The sequence below is a fragment of the Eubalaena glacialis genome, chromosome 9, assembly GCF_028564815.1.
Source record: "Eubalaena glacialis isolate mEubGla1 chromosome 9, mEubGla1.1.hap2.+ XY, whole genome shotgun sequence".
Taxonomy (NCBI): domain Eukaryota; kingdom Metazoa; phylum Chordata; class Mammalia; order Artiodactyla; family Balaenidae; genus Eubalaena; species Eubalaena glacialis.
The window spans coordinates 11,451,546-11,468,614 of NC_083724.1; the positions used below are offsets into that span (position 1 = coordinate 11,451,546).

The 17,069-nt window shown below is 37.5% G+C and overlaps 1 protein-coding gene across 1 annotated transcript in view; it reads left to right on the forward strand.

Moving 5' to 3' along the window:
- The window catches only part of NR6A1 (nuclear receptor subfamily 6 group A member 1), a 211,986-nt gene that overhangs the window by 25,804 nt on the left and 169,113 nt on the right, over positions 1-17,069 (forward strand). The window contains exon 2 of the mRNA XM_061200972.1: positions 5,513-5,554. Coding sequence (XP_061056955.1) covers positions 5,513-5,554 — 42 coding nt within the window. The remainder of the gene's footprint in view (positions 1-5,512; positions 5,555-17,069) is intronic.

Genomic DNA, 17,069 nt, shown 5'->3' on the forward strand with positions numbered 1-17,069 from the left:
ACTCTGCAGTGCTTCCCAGTTTCACCTTGTCCATCTGTCCCAATTTGTCCATCATTCACTTCCTACCATTAATTTTTTTAATGTTATTGTCTATTTCACTAGCTTTTTTTTTTTTTTTTTTTTGGCCACACCACGCGGCATGTGGGATCTTAGTTCCCCAACCAGGTATTGAACCTGTGCTCCTGCAGTGGAAGTGTGGAGTCCTAACCACTGGACCACCAGGGAAGTTCCTTCGCTATCTTTATTTCATTTGGCTTTAATCTTTTCTTATTGTAGTAAAATATATATAACATAAAATTTACCATTTTAACCATTTTAAGTGTACAGTTCAGTGGCATTAAGTACATTCATATTGTTGTGCTCTATAGTTAATTTTTATTCTGTACCCCTCTGGACTATTCATTCTCTGACAGTAGGGTCATTCTTACTGATATTTGTATCTTCCAGGCCTAGGAGCTGCTACAGTGTGGGCAGGTACTTAATAACATTTGAGGGAGTAAGTGACTATATTTGCTAGGCTGATGGAATTACTTTCTGATAACAACTGATAAACTTATGAATTGGTTAGTAAATAACACTAGCGTAAGCATTTCCATATTTCATTTACTTTAAAGCTGCAACAGAGTCCAAAAGGTGGCATAATACATTTAGAAGAGGGAAGACTTTTTTCCTAGTCTTATGTTTTCCATTATAATAGCCACTGGCCTTACGTGGCTACTTTAATTAATCAAAATTAAATTAAGTTAAAAATTCAGTTGCTCAGTCACACTAGTCACATTCCAAGTGCTTAATAGCCACATGTGGCTAGTGGCTATCATTTTGGATAATGAAGAGAGAGAACATTTCCATCATTGTAGGAATTTCAATTGGACATTGTTGGTCTAGACTTCAAAGGCAGAGAATACTGAAACTGTTATTTTCTCTTAGAACTTGATATTTTGGCAAGAACTTCATTGTGGTAGCATGTGGTTTAGTACCATTGCTTTTTGGAGAAAGAAGTAGTTCCTCAACATTTACTGAGCAGCCTTTCCTGGGATCCTGGGATGTGCCTCAGCCTTGAGGCGGGGGATAGTTAGGGCTGAGACCAGATCTGACTGAAAGAAGGACACAGAGTTTCATTGGGAACCTAATCTTGATCAGGGGCACAAAGCAGATGGGAAACTGACACAGATGACCTGAGCTGTTGGTCCAGAAAGTACCAGTGAATGACTCTTGTGTATCAGTACAAATCCTGGGTAAAGATTTTTAGCATTTTTCTTAGGGAGTATGGAAAACAAAATTCTCTAAAACCCGAATTCACGGTCAGTAGCCCTGGTGGTGATTTGGTGTGGAAAGCAGAGGGAATTGGGATCACAGAGTAGGGAACCTAATAAGGCAGAATAGTTTCAAAATCCTTCTAGATCCCTAACTTCCTTCTGGAAGCTCTGCTTCACTTCATATCTCACATTTTAAAGTACATGAAACTTGAATTGCAGTTGACTAGGTAAAATAATGTTATATCTCATATTTAATTAAAACATTTAAACTAATGTTAATATGTGATTTCTGTTTTGGGGAAAGATGAGATGTTTGATTAAAATTATAGAATTTTGCCTTTTAAGGGCCTCACCTTAATTTTGCCTTGTGGGCTTCAAAGTAGATTGGCAGAATCCTGACCAGGATCCAAGTCTCTATTGCACCATGCTGCCTTCCTACAGTCAAATTGAATGAAATTAAAACATTCCTAGAGTAATATTTAACTTGCTTTTGTAAAAAACACATTATAGATTACAATTAGCTAGTGTTTTAGGCTTGAATTTGTTAAGTGGCATTACCCATAAGCTTTTGTTCACATTTGGAAAAAAATTGTATACTCAAAGTTTATTTAAGATCCTATTGTAGTAAATGTATAAGTTTATAGCCAAAAATAGTAAATAAAGAAAAAAATCAATATTTTCAAAATCTATCACTGTAGCCAATCACAGATCAAGGAGTCACTGATCTTTTTGTTTTTGCCAAATTCTTTCCTATTGGAGAAAAGCTTGTCAACTGGATCTTCCTTTGTATTAAAGAAAATTCCTAGACTGAGAGCCATTTATTGATCTCTTACCATAAAGTTGGTTATTTATATATATTCACCAAATCTCACAACAGTTGAACCAGATGGTTATTTTTATCCCCATTTCAGGAAGTAGCTATAGGGTAGTTAATTAAACAAAAATAGTGGCAGATACGGGATTTGAATCCAACTCTAACTCAGACCCATGTCCTTTTCACTATGCATCTGTCTTCTAAGTTAAACCGTGGTAACAGAATATATATAAGCTTTGCACTAAATTTCAAATTGCTTGTAAGCATGCTAATTTAGTGGTATATCTATCATTTTAGGAACCAATCTGTGTCTCTTGTCTCTCCCTTTTTAAAGCAATTTAAGTCACCAGCCAAAGACTCTGGATTTCTCACAACATTTCCTAATCTGTTTAATATGTTGTATTTTGTGAGGCAGAAGGTTTTGGGGTTATATTTGTGTATTTATGTGCCTTAGGAGTCTGCTTTTTACCAAACAATTCTGATACCCTTTGCCTCTGTGTTGAATTGAATTGAACACACATTGGGGTTACTTCTAGCAGTGGTTTGGATTCTTCTAGCTAGGAATCATTTTGCTAGCTAGATCTGGTTGCTGAGAATCTGGGTGAGACTGAGAACGGTAGCCAGATCTAGCCATTCCATTGACTTGTCAGGAGGTAGGATTAACATTGTTCTCCATATCTCCTCAGGCCTCCTGCATTAGTGATGATCTGTAAAGCCAGAGACAACATTATTAGCCAGTGGTCTCAGGGCTGGATGGAGGCACTGTGGACATAGTTACTGAATTCCATAATCAGGGATCTTTGTGACCACTGGAGGAATTTGTTTTAAGGAAAATATAAAGAGTTCTTCTTTCCTCGGGGCATAGCGTACTACATCTGGAATTATTGCATCAAGCAATTTATAGGCTCAAAATATAAAAAAAGGTTCAAGAATCACAGCAAGTAATTAAACTACATTAGTGATGTTAGGGGGTTCCATTCCAGGTCTTTGGATGGTGTCATGAATGAGTCAATAGTTAACCCTCCTATAATCTCCTTTTTGGTACCACAGATACAGCACTAGATTGGATGGACCCTTGGGGTTAGTTAGTTAGTAGTAGCTCACATATGTTGAGCTTTGACTTTGTCAAGTACTGTGTAAAGTCTTTACAAGCACTATCTCATTTAATCCTTTTAACAGACCTGTAAGGTAAGTGCTGTTGTTAATCCCAGTTTATAGCAGGGTTAGGGTCAATCCTACTTGGGTCATATCAACTGAAAGTGTAAAAGGGATAAGTCTCCAAAGTAAAATCAGAATGCCATTAACCAGAAGGGGGGAGTGGTTGCTAGGCAGATAAAAGCAATAGATGTCCACTTTAACTATTTTTCATAGTATTTCTTTTTTTTTAGTCACCGTCTCTTTATTTGTGTTTGATCTAGTTACTTTGAGTTCCGAATGTTGTTTTCAGAAAATGTGTTAGGCTTTGTCTTTTCTTGAGACTTCTAGTACAGCTCTTTCATTTAATGTCCAGAATCTGAGGTCCAGAATAGGGAGTGACTTGCCTAAAGTCATATGACTAAACTAAAAGTGGCTTGAACTATAACTTTCCCATTATACTATTCTGCCTTCCCATGTTTTTTGTCCTATTTTTGAGTCAATTTATGTTAAGTGAATGCTTATTCTCAGTTTCATTTCTGGCAGGATGTTCAATATTGGAACCATGTGTAACGAGTGATTTTCTCATTGCCTGGCATCTCTCCACAGCTTTTCTGATCCCCATGTGTTTAGGTAGAGAGGGTTTAAAGTTGCTCTGAGGTGAGCCTTTTTAGGTATCTCATCCACTTTAGCAGCTTCCAAACTCTGGTTTTCCAGATCAGATTTCCTCATTCAGACATTCCACACACTTTTCAGGCTAGACTTAGATTTTCTGATCCTGTGACTTCCTTCCCCTAGACTGTGATCTAGAGGCAGGGTTGTGTTTTCTGTTTAGTTCATCCTGCATTTGAGTACCTTACGTAATGTATCGGCAACTGTTTCGGGCGTAGAAGCAGCTCTGCAGATGGATATGGCACTGTCCCTACCCTTGAAGAGCTCACTGTCTAGTGGAGGAGGCAGTTATTTAAGTTGTGAATGCAGGAGAGGCCTCTTCTGTTTTCCACGTTTCATAGTTGTCATATTTGAGCTGGGTCTTGAAGGATGATGAATAGTTCTTTACCAAGAAGGACTGTGGCTTGTTTGGTGAATGCCCAGGATTGCAACGACTTTAAAAGTGGTGTTTAAACAGTCTACTTGCTGTTTGAATTCTTCTTCTCCACATGACGCTCAGTTGCTCTTTTGGCTTCTGGTTGCCTGGCTCTGATGACAGAAAATGTTCTTATATCCCTCTAGTCCTAGTTTTGCTCCATTGTTTTTGAATTTACCATTGAGATACTACAGTTGATATTTATTGAACATCTGCTTTATACTAGGCTTGTGAGACATAATGGGGATACAGCTGTGAACAAGACAGGCCAGGTCCCTTCCCCTGGGATGGTGGAACACTGTTAGTGGAACAGTCTAATAGTGTCATCAGACATTGAGCCAGTAATTCCTTGTTTATGAGTGCACAAAGCATTATAGATAATTATAACAGGGGGCTTTGACCTTGTGTATGACACAAGGATAAGGGAGGCAAGAAAAAGCTTTTCTGAGGATGAGTAGAAGGCAAACTGGAGAGAGTAAGCAGTCATTCCAGGAAAATAGAACTTTCATCACCTATGTATAGAACACCTACTGGGTGTTTGCCACTCACTGTGCTTGATTTTTCTCTTCAGTGTGATAGTTACACACCAATCAGAAAGATGTAGCTCAGACTTTTTGGGCCTGAAATGTGCTTTGAGAGGTCTTTATTCCAACTTGAATAGCATATTTATTAATGGAAGAATTGCTCCTATTTGTGTGTATAGGTAAAATTCTTCAGCAACTGTGAAAATTTTAAGTAAAATTATCCTGTTTGATATTTTATAAGTTCATATTTTGTATATTTTGCTTTCTTTTGGAAAATAATTCATTGATAACATAGTAGAACATGACGAGTATTAAGTACATTGTAATTTTATTACGAACTTTTTACAGCTAACTTTGGCATGCTTACTCATAATTACTTGTGCTGTTGTTTATTGAGCTCCTCTGTGCCAGGGACTGTGCTAAATAAGCATTTTATATCAGCGTCTCACTTAATCCTCATTACTACTCCATGATAAGTGCTGTTACTATCTCCATTTTTTTATATAAAGATGATGAAATGGAGGCTCAAAGAAGGATGTACAGTAGCTAAATGTTATAGAGCTAGGATTCAAATCCAGATTTGACATCTGAGTCTGGATTTTTTTTCCCGCTATATGATACTTGATTTTTCATATTTGGAGGCACCTTGGAGTAATTCATGAATTGTAATCTTTTTTTCCTGTTGTTTTCTCTTTAGGTTTTTGTCAGGACGAATTGGCAGAGCTTGACCCAAGCACTAGTAAGTTCTGAATGTTCCCCAGTGTTCATGTGTAAGAAAAGTGTATGTGTGTGTACTTTGAAATGTATAACTTAAGATGTCATTTATAGACCTATTGACAGATTTTATTTCACTTTAATTTATGATTATGGGGAGGGCATTCTCTCTTTTCTAGTTATGTTTTCTTTTTCTTCTCCTAATGTTATTTGGTGGCCAGAGTCTAGCCATTTAATAGAAAATTCTTCGCTGAAAATTTCTATTTAATACTAGTTTCTTGTTCTCCATCATCCCATGAAACCACCACCAACAAAAATTGTGCTTTCATTTATGCACACATACAACCATATACCCACAACCACTTTTTAAAATTTTGACATAATTTTGATATAATTTCTTTCAAAGAAGGATTATGTAAAGGTTTAGATATTTATAGTTGATAACCTTCATACCACAGTTTAATTTCTAAAGCATCTTCATCTGCATTCTTAAGTTTAAGGTATGAGAATGACCATTTCAAAGTCTAATTAAATGATGCTTTTCAGGACTATATAAGTCTTGATCATAGATAATCATCTGTGTTTATAGTGCTCTCATAATGTGGCATACACCATTCTGGGATATGGAGAATATTCAGTGTATACATACCTTATTTTGCTATAATACCAGAAGGTCGAATGATATTTTAGATTGAGACTCCATGAGATGATTTAGAGTTATTTTTTCTAGTTCTTATACTTGTTAGGGTCATGGGGCTGGTTATTGGTCACCATTCTGCTGTTGAGGTTAAGTGATAAAGTTCACCTTCTCACCATCCTGACTAATATCAGCTGTGCACCTTCTGATATTTTCCTCACACACCTTAATAGTATAAACATTCATGTTTGTTCAACTAACTTATTAATTGCAAGACAAAATAAGTCTCATAATGCTTATAAAACACCAGGGAAATAGATTTGTCTTTCTACAAGTCATAAAGTTCAGAATCAGCTTTGTAGGTAATATAGGCTCAGTTTACCCCACCTTCCTACCTGACATCCCATTACCTGTGAGTGAACACACTATTTTCACTGTCTTTCTCTTATGAATAGCCGTCATTTAGGAGGAGCAAAAGGTAAATTCTCGAGTCATGGTCCTCTCTTAGAAGCATTTTTGAACACTAGGAAGGATATTGACATGCTCTGTGATCTTTCAGATAGAACTACACATAAAACAAGCCAGATAATTGAGAACTCAGTTTAACATTGAATGTTCTCTGCAACAGGCCCAGTTCTAGGCTGCCCTAAATGTCCTGCCCTAATTTATTAATAGTCTATTGGAAAATATTTCCTTGTCTGGAATTATTTCAAAATACACTTTTTTAAATCTCTAATTTAACACATAGTATCCAAATTTATTCTCTTTTTCTGCACTTAGTAGCAATTGAAAATATTCATGCCCATCTTCTAGGAAAGGCACTTGATATTCTTATGAAGATTATTATTGGATTATTGTTCTTTCTGGGCCAAGTAATTCTAACTCATTTAACATTTCTGCATAGACTCTCTAGCTAGATATTGTGCTTTATAGACCTCTCCATTCCATGAGAATGAACAGATATTGAATCATAATTTTATATATCAGTATAGAATGGGAGTTACCTAAAAAAATCATTTTTCTTTTAAAAATCATACTTAGCTTATGTGGCCAGTATATTCAATAGTCCACATGTTATTTTTGTGAAGTTAGTATTTTTGGTCTTTCTCTTTGAAGAAATACATAAAGATCTGACATTATAATAATGAATGGGAAGAAACAAAAGTTTATCATCTGGTCTGAGTCAATCTTGGGGTTCAATTGAGCATGCTTAGTCCTACCAAGTCATAGCACACCTCAAGACTGAAATGGGCTGTACACATGTGTTGTGTGAAGTTGGTTATGGTTGTTGATACTACAAATTACATGGCTTCTGATTGGGAAGGAATAACATCTCCTATGTTAATATTTCACAACTTCCACACATTAGATGGAGAATAATAGGGTTTTCTTTGTGATGCATCTTTGGAATTTAGAGGCTCCAATGTCTCCCTTACCCCCCAAATTCCTGATAAGGAAGGCCTGCTCATACTTGCTTATTTTGGACCAGGAAATTCCGTTGTTGCTGATTTCCCAGTTTGCTTGGCAGTGGTTGTAGACAGCAAGTTTGGGACATGTTGGAACTGGATGAGGAAAGACTGACTTTGTAAAATTTGTATAGCCTTTTTTTTCCCCCTACATTTTTTGTGATAGACCAGATGGGTAGCATGCTTAGAATATGGGCAGCTACTCACACTCTGGCTGCCTTCCTATGATTCCTGGGCTTCCTGGAGTCCAATGTTACAGCACAGGTTCAGGCTAAGTTCATTTCTACAAGAAGCATCTCTGTACCCTGCCTGTTAGCATAAGGGACAAGGGCAGTCAAAGGTCAAGAGAAGTTCAAAACAGCATAACCTTTCTGTGCTTCTGTTTCCAAATAACCCCAGTCTGCCCTGCTCCCCGAGTTTTTTCCTCAGCCATCGTTCTTACCGTGTAGTTGTAAAATTCAAGAGAACAAGGACTGACTTGATACAAGGGAAGTTAGAGAATAGAAGTCATTGTTGCTTAAAACAGGAGAAATAATTGATTTATGTTTGGGGACCAATTAGGCTATAAAACAGGAACAGTAAAGGGACCTATGACTTCAGGACAGTTACTTGCTCTGATTTCTGTCCCACAGACAAGGGGCTCCCCAATAAAGGCTGTTGGCTATCTAGGCTAAATTATTAATTCCTTTCATGCCTCTCAGGGCTCGTAAACAGCACATGATACAGGAAAACAATTGACACTGTTCAGTTATTGGCCAGATAGAGGGTCAAAGGGTAAATAGTTGGATTAGCAACAGCTGTTCTTCCTCCCTAGTCAGACTTTTGTCCCTTATTCTATTTCAGCAAAGCCATTCCTGGGTTCTTGGCCTCTAAATAGTTAAATCCATTTCTCTTCTTGTAAAATAATCCTACAAATAATTAGAGAATAAACACTGACCAAAATTGAAAATACTCGTATTTTAGTTCAGCTTCCAAATTTGAAGATGAGCATTCTTTTTGGTATGTGCTAACTATGTTGTTTGGTGTTCAAAGGGTATTATGCCAAGGAAAGTAACTCCTTGAAGTTTAGACAGATTAGAAGCTTTTTAGCTGTTTATACCAACTGCTTGAGGATTTTCGTGCAGCTTGATTAAAAGAAAAAAATTGCCTTTGTTTAAACTGATAGTAGGATAATGAGTGTTCATTGTGGAAAACACTAAAAGAAAACTATAAACACCCCTAATCCCACCACCTGGAAATAACCATTGTTTCTTATTTGAGAATATGTCCTTCCAGTTTGTGTCTGAGCTTATTTTTTACGTGGTTAGAAATCATATATACAATTTTGTATCCTGTTTATTGCTCCCCCACTCAACATTACATTGGGAACACTGTCCCAAGTCATGAAACAGTTTTCATAAATATTTTTAATGGCAAGATAATATTTCATTGTAAGTGAGTAAGTTTACCATGGTTTATTTAACCATTTACCTATTGTTGGGCATTTACGTTGTTTGCAGTTTTTTCTACATTATAAATAGTGCCACAGTGAACATAGTTTTATATAAATTTTTTGTCCGCATTTCAAGTGAGCCCTTTAGCTTTTTATATAAGCCAAAACTCTTCTGAATTAAGAGCATGGACTCTGGCTCAAGATTGCTTGAGTTCAACTTGGCTTCAGTATTTACTAGCTCTGTAATCTTGGCTAAGTTATTTAACCTCTCTGTGCCTTAGTATTCTCATCTGTTAAATGGGGACAATAAAAAAGTACTTCTACTTCACAAGGCTATTGTGGAGATTAAAGGAAGTAATATATGCATTTGGAACAATGCTTGGCAAATGGTAAACACTATTAAGTGTATGCTATTCTAGGCTATGTAGCATAATGTTGAAATTCTCAGTCTTTCTGTACCTAAGGGCTGTTGTAACCACTTTATTCAATTAAACTATCCTGTGTTGCCTAATGACACAAAGATAAATCATTCCAGATGTTAGCAGGTGTAAGTTAGTGCTTCAAGTAAATAGTTCCCTCAAAGGAGTGGAGCTCATGTACTGCTGGCCAAGACTGTTCTTACCATCTGGTTGACTGTTAGGGTGTTTTGGGCCCCTTCGCCCAACCAGCAGCAGGTAACCAAAATGACCATCTGCCAACCCATTTATTTAACCTCTTAGGAAACTAAAGGAGTTAACCCTCTGCTTATTTAAAATAAATACTCAGATTATGCACTTTCTCTTTGGTCAGTAGCAAGGTCTTATAGAGAGCATGCTGAGGAAGAAATTTGTGTAATTAAAGACCTGCCATTACCATTTTATTTTATTTATTTATTTATAAATCCTATGATACTTTTAAAAAATAATTAATTAATTTTTTGGCTGCGTTGGGTCTTTGTTGCTGCGTGTGGGCTTTCTCTAGTTGCAGCGGGTAGGGGCTACTCTTCGTTGCAGTGCATGGGCTTCTCATTGCAGTGGCTTCTCTTGTTGCAGAGCATGGGCTCTAGGTGCATGGGCTTCAGTAGTTATGGCTCACAGGCTTCAGTAGTTATGGCTCACGGGCTTCAGTAGTTGTGGCTCTCGGGCTCTAGAGTGCAGACTCAGTAGTTGTGGCGCATGGGCTTACTTGCTTTGCGGCATGTGGGATCTTCCCGAACCAGGGCTTGAACCCATGTCCCCTGCACTGGCAGGCGGATTCTCAACTACTGCGCCGCCAGGGAAGTCCCTACCATTTTTAAAAGACTGCATACTTGGGATTCTTGCTGACTCAGACACATATGTATATATTTTCCCCTGCTGAGCAAAGACCTGGATAAATGAGCATTTTAGAAGAGACTTGAAAGTTAAATAAATCTTTCCTCTCTGTTGCCATACTGATAGATGCCCACCAGGCAGAGATCCATGAGTGATGTGGGATGAACAGGCAATTTAAAAAACAGCTTCAGAATAAGACAGCCTAACACCACTAGTTTGCTCTGGCTTTGCGTTCATCTATCAAGTGTTTTGGGATCCCAAGGAGACTTTTTGTGGATCCTTCAAGCTATAAAAGAGAAATGTACATCTCAGCTAGAGTTACCCATAGGTTCATTCCAAAATTCCAACATTCTGTACTATGTCCTATGGGTCTATTCCTAGTTGTCAAACTATATGTCACAATTTTTGATCTCAGAAAACAGTTCGTATAAACCCAAGTGTGGTCTGCAGATAATGAACTTAAGGTTGGGTGTTAGAGATCAAAGAAAATTAACATTAATTGGGTATTCCTTATGTGCTAGGTACTTTGAACATATTTAGTGGGAGTGAGAAGGGTTGGTTATAGCATATAAAATATCTAAATTTAAGTTTGACTTTGTAATACCTAGTCCACTGTTTCCTTCCCTCCCCATTTCTCTTTTTCCCTTTGATGTGTGTGCCAAGCCTAAGACTCAGTTCCTGCCCTCAAGGGACTCTGGTTTAGTCAGGAACGGCAGACACAAAACTTGATATGTGGCTTTTACTACATAATAGTAGTAATAATAATAATGGCTAATATTTATTACACATTAAATGCTTCATGTGCATTTTTCATTAAGCACTCATAAAACCTGTTTGAAAAGATACTATTCCTATTCTAACAGATGAGAGTGCTAAGGCCTGGATAGGTTAAATGACTCACCCCAAAGTACACAGTGGAGAAACATCTGGGACTTCAGAGCTGCTGTTTTAATGAATCTTCTATCCTGTTTCTAGCTCTCTTGACTGTGACAAGTCTCAGATGCTAATGGAAGAGTTTAAGGCAGTATAAGGATTTATAACATATATAACGGGGCCTTTTATGTACAGAATAAAGACTGTTTTCTAAGTGTCATTTGGGCTCTTTTGCATATATTAGAATTATTTTGGATGTAAAGTAGAGTAATTCACTGTGGAATAGGTTCCCAGAGATTTCTTCTGAGGTTCAGGATTATTCCACTATGTATTATCAAACAGGTTCTTTCCTGAAACAAATGAAGATAAGTTCATAAGATAAGTTCCCTTGGTTTTCCCCTTTATGTCACCTTTCCTTCACAACATTCTGTATGTGATATTGGTATTTCACATTCATAACAGTTCCAAGAGGCTTGCTTCCAAAGCTTCAGCTGAATCTGCTAGATCACTGCAAGATCACATCTCCTGAATGTGGCCTTTTGCTGGGGAGTTCCTTTCTGATAAGAATTCTTTTGAACAGGGTGGGGGTGGGATGAGATCCAGAGTTTAGGCTGAGCTTCATCCCCTTGACCTTTGCCCCTATTTCAGAGTTTATACTGACTTGATAGAGACTCCCTATGGAGCCAAGAGTTTAGGACTTGTTTACAATTGATGAAAAGATAGTTGCATTCAAAGGCTCTTGTTGGATCCTTGGATAGTCATGGATCTCTGCCATTATCTATGGTGGGTTCAGGGAATGCTTGAACATCTGGGTCTGGAGATATGCAATGGATGACTAAGAAGGAATGAGAAGAAACTCTGAAATTAGATAGGTTGCTGAAATTATTTCTGTGGGACCGGTATTGCAGTAACATTTTGAGAGCAGAGAAGGATTCCTATAAACCTGTGCTTTAATTCATTTTTTCAAAAAAGCTGGGGCTTCCCTGGTGGCACAGTGGTTGAGAGTCTGCCTGCCAATGCAGGGGACACGGGTTCGAGCCCTGGTCTGGGAGGATCCCACATGCCGCGGAGCAACTGGGCCCGTGAGCCACAGCTACTGAGCCTGCGCATCTGGAGCCTGTGCTCCACAACAAGAGAGGCCGCGATAGTGAGAGGCCTGCGCACCGCAATGAAGAGTGGCCCCCGCTTGCCACAACTAGAGAAAGCCCTCGCACAGAAACGAAGACCCAACACAGCCAAAAATAAATATAAAAATAAATTAAAAAAAAAAAAAAAAGCTGAAAGTGGTTGTTTACATTCAGTATATGATAACAAAGTGGATGTGTGGGAATTCTTCTCTTCCTTTTCTGATGTCTCACCAAGGAGAAAATTTGCTGTGTTAGGCAAATGTATTAGGTAATGGAGGGAAACCCTGGATTATTAAAGCCACCCTCTTCAGAGTTATACATAGTTTTACAAATTGGTGTTTTCTCTCAAAATCTTGGGGTTCTGTAAGTATGTTGAGGAGAGTATAGCAATTCAGTCCCAAATGAGTCTTCATAAGCCTTTTCTGGGCATACAGGTCAGTTAAGACTCTTAGCTTCTGTATCTGAAGTTACATATCTTTTTTGTTGGTCCAGTATTTGTTGTTGTAGATTTGAATCTGAAAGAAAAGATAAGCATCTTTCTTTGAAGGGTGCTGACAGTATGAACCAAAATTGAATAGATATATCCTCTGTTGATAAGCATAGGAAAGGATAAACTGCATGAATAATAAGATTCACAGTGAAAATAGTGTTATATCGTTTTCACCTTAGCACAAAATTCCACGTGCTAAATGTAGTCTGGCTTATAGATGTATTTTGTTTGACTAACTGGATGTTTAAATAAAAGCATGTTAGTTGTCAACATTTAAAACCTGCAAGAGTTTCATAAAAATTTCCATTTCTGGCCTTCTTGATAAATTGGATGGTCCAGCACTGGGCCTGGATTTCTGTTGATACATGGCATCTGTTGGCTGGAACAGAGTAGTGGCTGCCCTCTTTAAATGAGCATGCACACTCAGGTTTGTCACAAACCCACATGGCCTCCTTCATCCATTTATGTTTCCTTCCAGTGTTCTCTAGGCATTTGAGTTTGCAGTTCCTACATTAAAAAATGATAATTAACAGTGCAGATGAAGGTGTGGGAAAATGGGAAGTCTGTGAGTATAATCTAACAATATCTGTCAACTAAAAATGTTCGGGTTTATTCTTGCAGATTTAGCAGTTTAAAATTAAAAATTTTTTAATTTAAATTTGCAGATTTAGCAGTTAGTACATCTGGGTATTTATCCTATAAGAAATGAAAGGTGTGCAAAATGTATATTCACAGATACTCTTTTCAGCATTTGTAGTAGCAAAAAAGGAACAGCTCAAAAGTTTACTAGGGGACTAAAATGGATTATAGTTATCCATGTAATGGAATACTATAGAATCATTAAGGAGAAGGTAAATTTTAGTCTGGAAGAAGATACACTGAACAGTTAACAGCGATTTCTTTGGGCAGGTGGTATCACAGAGTAACTTTCACTATTTCTGTTTTAATTTTTATAAATTAATTAATTTATTGGCCACACCGCAGCTTGTGGGATCTTAGGTCCCTGACCAGAGACTGAACCTGGGCCCCCGGCAGTGGAAGTGCGGAGTCCTAACTACTGGACCACCGGGTTTTATCCCTTAATTTTTTTTAACAAGGCTCTTGTATTAAGAAATGAGATATATATTTTTTTAAAAATCTGTGGCTCTCATTTCAGCTGCCAAGCTTCCAAACTATTCTGTCAAATTGAGTCACCCAGGCTACAGCTTCCCATTTAGATGATAGATTTTACATTCAGAATTCTCTTATCTTGAAATTGCTCTAAGGAATGGGAACCTGTATCCTCAAGTATCAGGAACCATCTTGAAGCCAAAAAACAGGGTAAAAGCTTAGAGCAGCGTTTTCAGGCTTCTGCTTGCAGCCCTGCCTCCATTCACTAATCAAGCTATCAGAATTGGCCTCCTTTTTACCCTGCTATCAAGAATGTAGGGAGCCTTAAGTAAGCTTCTCATATGAATTGTGCTGTCCTGGCAGTTGCAGGTCATGTTGCTGAAAGTGACCCTAATGGACACGGTGTGGTGCAGTGGAAAGAACATGAGAGTTTGCATCTTGGCTTTTGCCAGTCCTTGCTAAGTGACCATAGGCAACCTGTGAAGGTCAGTTTCTTCATCCATAAAACAGTAATAATCCCTGTTAGGGGTTGTTTTTAAAAGCAAGTTAGATAGTATATGTGAATTGCCAAGTATTTAGCTGCTCTAGCTGTTACTGCATGTTTCTTCGTTGCTGAAATATATGATGAAGGGTTTCTAACTTTTTGGGCTAATATTTAGTGAGCATTTACTGTATGCTAATGGTTTTAAAACATTGTCTCCTTTATTCTTTTAACTCTATGAAGTTGTTCTCAACTCTTGTTCTCCCCATTTTACAGATAAGGAAACTGACAGTTTAACACTTGGCTAAGGTCGCAGAGCTGCCAAGTGGCAGAGCTGAAGCCTGGGTGATTCCAAAGCCAGTGTACTTTTTATCTTTTTAAAATAGTGGTATGATTTACATACAGTGAAACACACAGATATTAAGTGTAACGTTCAAGCAGTTTTCACAAATGCATGTACCCTTGTAATTCATCTTTCATCAAGATATAGAACATTGCCATCCGTTCAGAAAATTCCCTTATGCTTTTTCTCAGTTGATCCCACTATTCTGCCCCAAGAAGCAATAACTTCGGATTTCTGTCATGATAGATTAGTTTGTCTATTCTGACATGTCTTATAGATGGAATCATACAACATGTGCTTTATTGTGTCTAGTGTTTTTCAGCATAATGTTTGAGACTCATCCATGTTGTTGCAGGTGTTAGTAATTCCTTTCTTTTTATTACTGGGGAGTATTCAATTGACTATATCATAGTTGATCTATTCATCTGTTGATACCCGGGCTGTTTCTAGTTTTGTACTATTATGATAAAGCAGCTATGAAAATTCTTGTACAAGGTTTTTGTGGATATATTTTAATTTCTCTAAACGTATCTAGGAATTGTTGGGTCAGATGGTAGATGTATGTTAAACTTTTAATGAAATTGCCAGTTTTCCGAATTGTACATTTTACAATTCCAGTAGTATGAGTTCTAATAGTTCTACATCCTTGTAAGTGTTTGGTGTTGCCAACTTTTAAATTTTAGTTATTGTAGTGAGCAGGTAATGGGACCGATGTGGTTTTTTTTTTTTTTTTTTGATAGAATTCGCCTGTGAAGCTACCTAGTCCTGGACTTTTTGTTTGTTGGGAGTTGTTTTTTTTTTTTTTTTAAAGAGTTTGATTTTTATTTTTATTATTTTTTTTTTGCTTTTTTTTTTTTAATCAGTCATCAATTTTATACACATCACTTTATACATATCAATCCCAATCGCCCAATTCAGCACACCACCATCCCCACCCCACTGCAGTTTCCCACCCCTTGGTGCCCATACGTTTGTTCTCTACATCTGTGTCTCAACTTCTGCCCTGCAAGCCGGTTCATCTGTACCATTTTTCTAGGTTCCACATACATGCGTTAATATACGATATTTGTTTTTCTCTTTCTGACTTACTTCACTCTGTATGACAGTCTCTAGATCCATCCACGTATCAACAAATGACTCAATTTCATTCCTTTTTATGGCTGAGTAATATTCCATTGTATATATGTACCACAACTTCTTTATCCATTCGTCTGTTGATGGGCATTTAGGTTGCTTCCATGACCTGGCTATTGTAAATAGTGCTGCAATGAACATTCAGGTGCATGTGTCTTTTTGAATTACGGTTTTCTCTGGGTATATGCCCAGTAGTGGGATTGCTGGGTCATATGGTAATTCTATTTTTAGTTTTTTAAGGAACCTCCGTATTGTTCTCCACAGTGGCTGTATCAATTTACATTCCCACCAACAGTGCAAGAGGGTTCCCTTTTCTCCACACCCTCTCCAGCATTTGTGGTTTGTAGATTTTCTGATGATGCCCATTCTAACTGGTGTGAGGTGATATCTCATTGTAGTTTTGATTTGCATTTCTCTAATAATTAGTGATGTTGAGCATCTTTACATGTGCTTCGTGGCCGTCTGTATGTCTTCTTTGGAGAAATGTCTATTTAGGTCTTCTGCCCATTTTTGGATTGGGGTGTTTGTTTCTTTAATATTGAGCTGAATGAGCTGTTTATATATTTTGGAGATTAATCCTTTGTCCGTTGATTCGTTTGCAAATATTTTCTCCCATTCTGAGGGTTGTCTTTTCGTCTTGTTTATGGTTTCCTTTGCTGTGCAAAAGCTTTGAAGTTTCATTAGGTCCCATTTGTTTATTTTTGTTTTTATTTCCATTACTCTAGGAGGTGGATCAAAAAAGATCTTTCTGTGATTTATGTCAAAGAGTGTTCTTCCTATGTTTTCCTCTAAGAGTTTTATAGTGTCCAGTCTTACATTTAGGTCTCTAATCCATTTTGAGTTTATTTTTGTGTATGGTGTTAGGGAGTATTCTAATTTCATTCTTTTACATGTAGCTGTCCAGTTCTCCCAGCACCACTTATTGAAGAGACTGTCTTTTCTCCATTGTATATCTTTGCCTCCTTTGTCATAGATTAGTTGACCATAGGTGCGTGGGTTTATCTCTGGGCTTTCTATCCTGTTCCATTGATCTATGTTTCTGTTTTTGTGCCAGTACCATATTGTCTTGATTACTGTAGCTTTGTAGTATAGTCTGAAGTCAGGGAGTCTGATTCCTCCAGCTCCGTTTTTTTCCCTCAAGACTGCTTTGGCTAT